At 37.1% G+C, this 9,397-nt stretch overlaps 1 protein-coding gene across 1 annotated transcript in view; it reads right to left on the bottom strand.

Moving 5' to 3' along the window:
- Positions 1-3,769: 3,769 nt before the first annotated feature.
- cacna2d1a (calcium channel, voltage-dependent, alpha 2/delta subunit 1a) overlaps positions 3,770-9,397 on the bottom strand; it is a 50,954-nt gene continuing 45,326 nt past the window's right edge. The window contains exon 38 of the mRNA XM_062518426.1: positions 3,770-9,300. Within this exon, the coding sequence (XP_062374410.1) occupies positions 9,184-9,300 (117 nt within the window). The 3' untranslated portion in view covers positions 3,770-9,183. The remainder of the gene's footprint in view (positions 9,301-9,397) is intronic.

Below are 9,397 nucleotides of genomic sequence, written 5' to 3'. Positions count from 1 at the left end.
TAGGAGGACTTATTTTGATACTGTTGTGCGCAGAGGATACAGGGGAACAGAATATGTAGTCTTCAGAGAGGAGCCTGAGAGAAACTGACAGTTGGTGCCCAGGTGGCCGGCCACCTGGCATAAGATTCTAATTGCTGCCGTGATGTCATAATGAGCAATGTTAAGTCTATGGGGGAAATGGTAATAGTTTTTAACTAATAGTTTAAAAAGTATAAAAGTTACAAAGTTGAAAAATACAAAGCACACATCGCGTAAGTAAGACCTACGCGACATAGTTTGAATGGAGTTTCTACGTTAAGCGGTTGAAGCTGAATTGCGTGCGTTAGAAGAAGAACTAGAAATGCAATTCCAAGGAATTACCAGTGCATGAAAATGCAAAAATAGATAGATAATGTAGATATGGTTACTAAGGTGTAGCTAGGGTAAACATGGTGGTTGCATAGTTTACAGAGAGTTGATAGTGTGAAGGTAGACAGTTTAAAGCTGAAACATTCCAGTTCTAACTTAACTAATGATTTCTATTCATGTTAAAATGTTGATTAGCTAACTTAGCTAATGATTTCTAGCAGTTATGCTTAAAATGCTAACTATGCTAGCAATGCTAACTATGGTAACAATGCTAACTTAAACTAACAATGCTAACCAGGTTGATTAGCTAACTTAACTGATGAATTCTAGCAATAATGCTAAAAATGCTAACTATGCTAAAATTGCTAACAATGCTAACCAGGTTGATTAGCTAACTTAGTTGATGTTTTTTGCAGTTATGCTAAAAATGCTAACTATGCTAACAATGCTAACTATGCTAACTAGCTAACTTGCTACTGAGGACTTTTATTTTGAAACATTTGTTGCTAGGGTATCCATGGTGGCCACTATCAGGAAACAAGAAGTTACTGCAGCATAATCATGTTGGTTGCTATGGAAAAGGTCATAAACGCTTAATTTTAATGGTTGGTATGTTGGTTGCTAGGTACATGGAGGTTTCGTGTAGTTGACTGGAGGCATAGTTGATAACTGACAGTTGGAATGGTTGAACAGTTAAATAGTTGAGTAGTTACAATGGTTAAATGATTTAATAGTGTATTATTGCAGTGATGACCTTTATTTTGAAACAGTTGTGGACAGATGAAGTAGTGAAACAGGATCTGTAGTCTTAATGAGATTGTATGCTTAAAGCCTGAGACAGAAGGTGCCTCTCATATAGCGTTTACGCGCCCTCTCTCGCTCCTCGATCCTCACTGATCTACATAAAGAATGATGGAGCGGCAACAATGGGATAGTCTAGGCCTTTTTCTATCTTTCTTTATGTAGATCATTGAGGATCGAGGAGCGAGGGAGGACATATAAACGCTGCTTGAGAGGCACCCACAGTAAATACTTTGAAAGTTGTATGTAGATAGTCTAATTAATGTTGATAGACAGAGAGTTTAATGGGCGTTGATAGGCAGATTGTTTAATAGATGTTGATAGACAGTTTAATGGGTGGATGAGTGAATGGTCTGAAGAAGATGAATGGATAGAAAGTTGGATGGAATGTGCCTTATATTCTTGTAGAATGGAGATACACAGCTCTCTACTGAGAGTAGCGGATACAGATACAGGTGTAATCAATTTAACTGGCTAGTCTTTAGAGAGCCAGAGACAGAGTAGATTGTTTAAAAGTTGAATATAGATCGTCTAATTGATGTTGATAGGCAGACTGTTTAGAATGGGTGGATGAGTGAATGGTTTGAAGAAGATGAATGGATAGAAAGTTGGATGGAATTAGGAAGACTTATATTGATACTGTTGATAGAGGGGAACAGAACATGTAGTCTCAAGAGAGCCAGTTAAAGCCTGAGAGAGAGAGAGAGAGCTGCTGCACCTGGACTGGCCACCTGGCGTAACATTCTAATTGCTGCCGTGATGTCATAATGAGCAATGTTAAGTCTATGAGGAAATAGCTCAATGTTAAATCTATGGCGAAATCGTTTTTTAATTCATAGTTTAAAAAGTATAACAGTTACAAAGTTAAAAAATACAAAGCACACATGGCATAAGCGAGACCTACGCAACAAAGTTTGAATGAAGTTTCTACGTTAAACGGTTCAAGCTGAATTGCGTGCGTTAGAAGAAGAATAAAAAGCCTAGGAAGAACAGTACAGTGCATTTTCATGCACTGTAATAATAAGAAGTTGAAGCCTAGGAAGAACAGTACAGTGCATTTTCATGCACTGTAATAAGAAGCCTAGGAAGAACAGTACAGTGCATTTTCATGCACTGTAATAATAAGAAGAATAGGAAGAACAGTACAGTGCATTTTCATGCACTGTAATAATAAGAAGTTGAAGCCTAGGAAGAACAGTACAGTGCATTTTCATGCACTGTAATAATAAGAAGAATAGGAAGAACAGTACAGTGCATTTTCATGCACTGTAATAAGAAGAAGAAGAAGACCGAGGAAGAACAGTACAGTGCATTTTCATGCACTGTAATAAGAAGAAGAAGAAGACCGAGGAAGAACAGTACAGTGCATTTTCATGCACTGTAATAAGAAGACTTGGAATAACAGTACAGTGCATTTTCATGCACTGTAATAAGAAAAAGCCTAGGAAGAACAGTACAGTGCATTTTCATGCACTGTAATAATAAGAAGAATAGGAAGAACAGTACAGTGCATTTTCATGCACTGTAATAATAAAAAGTTGAAGTTGAAGTTGAAGCCTAGGAAGAACAGTACAGTGCATTTTCATGCACTGTAATAATAAGAAGTTGCGGAAGAAGACTTGGAAGAACAGTATAGTGCATTTTCATGCACTATAATAAGAAACCTAGGAAGAACAATATAGTGCATTTTCATGCACTATAATAACCCCACATCAACACTATATCCTCACAACACAAGATATTGGCATGGTTTTATTTCAGTTAGCCTATTAGCTGGTTTGAATTGCATTGAGCTCAACGAGAATGAAAATAAAACCATGCCAATCTGTCAGCATGTGTTCCTGGAGAACTTCAGAAATGGGCCTAATTGAGACATGCGGAGGCAACCTTGTGAATAATCAGTGAAAGGTGGTGATTTCCATATATTTGGGTCTGAATTGAAGCTGTCCTGTTTACGGTTTACTGTGAGGATACAATTCCCAAGGACTAAATGATAAAAACGATTTAATTAAAAATGTAACCAAAAAATAAACAAAAATGTTATCCTGCTCATCGGACACTCAAACTAAATCGCCTGGGAAGGAAACCATGAAATCAACAAGGCTTGAAAGTTACTATTATGTTATTGTAACAGTGGATTGGTCTAACGTTCTTGTCAACTTTTACGCAATGTCTCCAAAATCTCTCCAGAGTGTCTCCAAATGCTCCAGCAAATGTAATTTCCTGAGGACGTTAAATGAATACGGCTCTCTTCTCTACAATGCAACTATGAATGCACATTAAATATCTACTTTTCATTTTGGACAAAATCATTTTAATCTATTTTGCTTTTTCATCAGCTTGTTTGTAAAGCATTCAAAAATGTCTATGAATTTAGTATAACTTTGTTTGTCCACTGTCTTTCTTTCACACATTCACACATACAGGGAGGGACACATACGGAAAAGTAAGTGATTTGAATGACACTGTCTGTGTTTATGTGTGTGTCTATGTTTGTATCAGGGAAAGAGCAAAGGAAAAAACAGAATCTTACACAGTTCAATAGAAGCTCAAGTTATGCAACTCCAACTGATATCAGTTGTATTGTTTTTATTCTTCATATATTTTGTTTTTGCAGAAGATTCACACAGTTTCAGAATTATAAATATTATTTTCTGTCTTGGATGTAACAGCAACAATATATTCATATAAATGTATTCACATCTGATTTATATTGATCTGAATCCACAAAATTATGGATGGCAGCCTGTTTTCTGTTCGCCACTAAGAGACAGTTACAAGGTACTTTACATAAACCATGCCAGTCACAAGAGCAGAAAGTTGCAAAACCCATACAAACCACACAACGAGGATAAACAACGTTAAAATACTTCTGATCACATTAGACATGTTTTTTTTCCTGAGGTGACAGCATTAGATTTCAGCACTTAAATTACCATCTATATTGAACAGCTGGACTCTTGGAGCAATGCTTTCAAATGTGAACTATTGACTGAGCTGTTCTAAATATATTCAGTGAACAATACGTGGTGACTGACTTGATGTTTACTGCTCAACAGAAAGGCCATGGATCTGGACAGATTCTTTACGCTCATCTTTAATGTTTCCCACAACAATCATAACACGCAGACACATACTTGCCAACTTATTGCTAACTGTTGACCTCACAGACCATGCACAACAGAGATAGCCTGACAAGCCAGACCCACATTTGCTGCCGCTAGGGGCGTCTAGATTTCTAGGCTACAACAGAGAGGGAATATCAATGTTTGCATATTTAGTTTCAACTGTTTGATAATAGATTAAAACTATTTGATAAAAGATGTCCTATTACAAACAGAAAATAAGCTTCTTTTTAGAAGCAGAAGAAGGGGAAAGACGAGACCATGACAATTAAAAATGGAAATCTGGTTAGCAAATCCTTCAGATATGCCCCTTACAAGCAGAGCAACAAACCAATGAAATTCAGTCATGAAGATGAAGTTAGCTGAAGGATCCACCAATGGATTTGACTATTATGGCTGCTGTCCTCTTATATCATTCAGCATCTCATCGTTACAATATAACAAAACAGCGTATGATTATCTTAGTATTCCTGCTGGCAGTGTTAAAGACTAAAGTAATAAGAGATGCCCAAGATATGACTATAGCTGTAATATAGATGGAATTATGTCAGTTTGATTAAAAACAACACAATACTGTATATTTACCCTGTCCTGTCATCTTCAATTTATCTGAAAAGGTTTTGACCAGTGGAATATTAATTAGAAATTTTAACTGAAAGTCTTTTTCACCATATTTCTGAGGACAACACCAGACACTAAGTTGTGGCCCTTTGTTTTTTTGAGGCACATAATCATAGGCTAATTATCATAATTTATCTTTTGCAAAGGTTCTCAGTTGGAATGAGATTATTAGTACCTCAACAAAGAGATTTCAACATGTGTGTATTCATCAGTTCAGTAAAATTCACAAGGCACACTAAATGAAACAGCTCAAATACAATAAACAATATCAATATTAAAAAAAAAAAAAAAAACAATTCTTGAGACATGGGACAAAACATAACAATTTGTATACTGAACATATACTATTCTATATAGAATTTTTGATAGAACCTCCCAACTTTCGTATTTTTTAATTGTATGTCCCTTTTTTGCTTTTTTAGGTCAACACAGTCAGACATCAAAAATACAAAATCATATATGTGTTCCAAGCGCAAACTTATTGGGAGAAAACGAACATTTTACCTGGATCATTGGCTATGACCTACAAGTCATTAACAAACATGAATTAACATGATAACAAATAAACAAACTGAGCGATATTTAGTCAATTCAATAATTTAACTTTGTCTTAAAACAAGGACATTATCCTTATGAATGATGAATACTGAAATAAAATCTCATGGAGTTGCCATCTGACAATTTGTTCGCCACAACTGACTTCAGTCCAGGTTTTTGTTGGTCACTTTCTGTTGCCTTACTGTAATAGCACATAGTAATGCATCAAGAAGGCACCTGAACAAGAACAGCATGCCATGCAGAGATAGACTCTAATGTATTTGCTACTGTAGGTGACATGTGGCAAGTGGTCCTTCAGAGTGACAACTGCCCCCTGATACTGCCTAATAATTGATCACATCGAATGCCTGAATGTGATGACAAAATGTGCAGTGACGAATGTGATACTTTTCATTGAGTTCTTCATAAAAATATATATATTTATATAGTTATATAAATATAACTTTTATACTAAATACTTGAATGCTAATATGATTGAAAACTTAGTATGTGGACACTCTGAGAAGTCACAAACTTGATATGATGATGATGACGATAATAATAATATTAGGCTACTAATAATAATAATGCAGAGGAAAGAGGAAAATTGTCTTAAGTACCTTACACATCCTTCATAACAGTTACAACAAAAATATATGACATGCTTTGTCCCATGTCTCTAGAATGACTGACACACAAAGCAACATGAAAAATAAAAAGATTATAGTCATTGTCGCAGTAGTCAGTAGTTACAGTATGCTCTTACTTTCAATGACTATTGATGCTATTTCCAGATAATATCTGATATGACCTTTCAACAAAGTACAATATGGTACACAGGTTAAACAACACACATTGTATCACCAGACATCAAAACAATAATGTTCAAATCTTACATTTGGCAATTAAATAAATTAATAAATATACTAAAACAGGAGGAGCTGTATATATCAATGCAGCTATTCGACAGACAGTTTTAAAAATAAACTTTCTTCAGTTCCATAGCCACAGGCACACTACATGGAGCATGGGAACATGGAGTAGAGCATTCAAAGCATCAAAACATCAATGAAATGAAATGAAACTGATACAAATCCTTATTTAATACTTGACTCCAGTGCAGTTTTCAAGAAGTGCTTAGAACTCTTGGTTGATACTAGGTTAATAGGGTAAAAATTAAGGTACACTTTGTTTGACCTTCAATATGGTTTCACAATTTCATCTGATGTAGCTGAAGGTTCTACTAGAAAAGGAAAACCAAAGAAGAGGATTCATGGCATCAGAGGCAAACTGAGCAGAGCTGAGCAGGCAGTTGGGAGTTTGTGTACAGTAGTTGTAGGTGTGACTACACATTAGTACTACTATTTGGCAACAGTGCTGTATGAAGCCATAACAAAAAACCGTCTGACTATCACTGGCAATGTGAAGTGGCAATGTGATGCAGCAATACTGTAGTTCATTCAATTGATCCCATCAAGGAATGCCTATACAGTCGTGGTTACACTCATCATGAACTTTAATGGCATGGCAATATTGGGATAGCAATGATTTCTATGTGAGCATTCGTCTTCTGAGGCAGAATGATTATAGAACATACATTTTAATTATAATGCACAAATATATTCAGTGGTGCTGAAAAATGTCTTACATTTGCTGGGCAAAGGCTGTCATTGATTACAGCTGGTAACTTCTTCTATGTCTACAGTCAAGTAAGTGGACTATGGACTGAAAGGCTGTTGTCCAAGAGAGAAGTCCTCTGTATAGCCTGAAGCCATGGACAGTTGGGTATTCCAATTCCAACAGGACAACAACTCTAAGCACACACAAAAGCTGGTTTTGGAATCGGTAAAACAGGCTGTTTATCGTCTGAAATTGGCTTCCCAAAGTCCCGATCTCAACAAAAAAAAAGCATGGTCCCTTCAGCAATCAGACTCCTGAACTCCTGCAACTCTATGTATTTATGTACTTCTACTAACCACGCCCAAGCCTGAATCCGGTTCACTCCTGACTCTAGTTCATTTCTCACTGAGATTACAGTCTAGAAACCCTGTTGGTGTAAAGGTGTTAAGCTTTGTTTTAGGATGGGCCGGTCCACAACCAGAGGGGGTCACTGTAGTAATATTTGAGCTAGAAGCAATACTAAGAATTAGTAGAAGCAACACCAGCAGACATTTATGAAATGAAGCCAGAGCAAGAATTATGGGTTAATCTTTACTTGAAGCTATCTATATGAGTGACATGACACTGTCAGGAATGTGTCATAAACAAACAACACGTCTATAAATAATAATAAGCAAAATAAATAAATAAACAAGTCATACAAATGTATGACATAATGCTTCTGTCAATGAGTGTCATTTGTTTTTTGTCATGACAAGTTAGGGTTAGGGTTCATGTGTCATGACAATGTCATGTCACTCTTATGTAGATTCTTTCAAGTAAAGTGTTACCTAATAATGTTTAAATGTATACAGAAAACAGGGACAGGGTAAGGACAGGGTTTGCAAAAAGGTATTATCAGCTTGCACTGGTCCAATGTTTTCAAAATGTACCCAAAGTCTACACACAATGCAACGAACGGAAACAGTGTACAGACTACAGACTCACAGAGTAAATGGGTCTGGGGAAACCAGCCTGATCCTGCCCCAGAAAAAAGGAATGGTACATAGAAATTACTGACAACCCGGGGGGGTGGTGGTGGGGAAAAAAAAAAAAGAAATTACTGACAACCCAATATTGCCATAGCTTTTATGTTCATGATGACCATATGTAAACTGATCACAACTGCATAGAGTGGTACCCATAGACTCAATAGCATAGATAGATACCGCAGAAATCGAGCACTGGAGGCCAGATGGGGTTCAGGTAGCGCTTCATTGATCAGGAAGTGAAAATTATTCTAATTTTGTTCAACTAGTTTAACCCAAGTCCCTTGTCTTAACAGAGAGTGGTGGGTAGAACATGAATATCTGATTGTCTATACACATGCTTGCATAGTGAACAAGACAGCCATGGCACAATATGAACTAAATGGAGGTGGGAGTAATAACTGAAATCAAGCCAAACGGGAGATGGATGAAGATAGGAAGAGTATTTCAAATCTTTGGCTAAAAGCAGGGAAAGGCAGGGGTCATGGGTGCCATGGGTGTCATGGGTGTGTCGCCCGTTAGCTTCTGTTTTCAACACACTTCTAGTCCACAACTGAACAGGTTCTCCTCAGACTGGGAACTCACAGAATACCAAACTCATATCTGTTTCCATGAGACTAAACAAAAACCAGAAAATAAATGACCCTTTGTAAGAACTCTTCTTCTTAAATGTCATGTATGTGTAAATGCAAAGAGCAGCCTTAGTCCTAGCAGTGGTTATACAATATATATGGAAATGACAGAGGTATATGGAACATCTTTCCCTTGAGGGTACAAGCAACAGCTATCAGATCACAGTTCCGCAAGGACTACGCTTTCAGTATTTTTCACCAGCACAAAACATCTAACCAGCGACAGATTGATCCACTATCAGTCATCAAAAGGCATGGGCAAGTAATCAGCCATTACTCAGAAAGGTTCATTTTGGGTCAGAAAGTTACATTTGGATTGTTTCCTTGTATCCCTTCCTTTCAGCACTACCATCAACCCCAACAATAAGTGTAAGTCAGCAAGAGAAATCTTTGAGAAGTGGCAGGATGAGATACTGTATGTTATTTTGGTATAGTTGCTAAGGACATCACGTGAGCGTCGCTGAGCAGTCGTCATGATACGCAGTATCCAGCGGTATTCCACAACCCAAGCAGAGCCAGCTGGAGCAGCACAAGGAGCCACATAGAAGGACTCAGGCCAGACACTCCACCACAGTCAACATCTTGCTCCTGTTGTAACCAGCACACAAAGAACCATCATGATGCAGTACATGTCAATTTCAAGTGAAGAGAACTTTGTTGTACAGCAACTGCCTCTACTGTATAT

Source organism: Sardina pilchardus, chromosome 17 (genome assembly GCF_963854185.1).
Source record: "Sardina pilchardus chromosome 17, fSarPil1.1, whole genome shotgun sequence".
Classification (NCBI taxonomy): domain Eukaryota; kingdom Metazoa; phylum Chordata; class Actinopteri; order Clupeiformes; family Clupeidae; genus Sardina; species Sardina pilchardus.
This window is presented reverse-complemented; position numbering and strand designations above follow the sequence as displayed.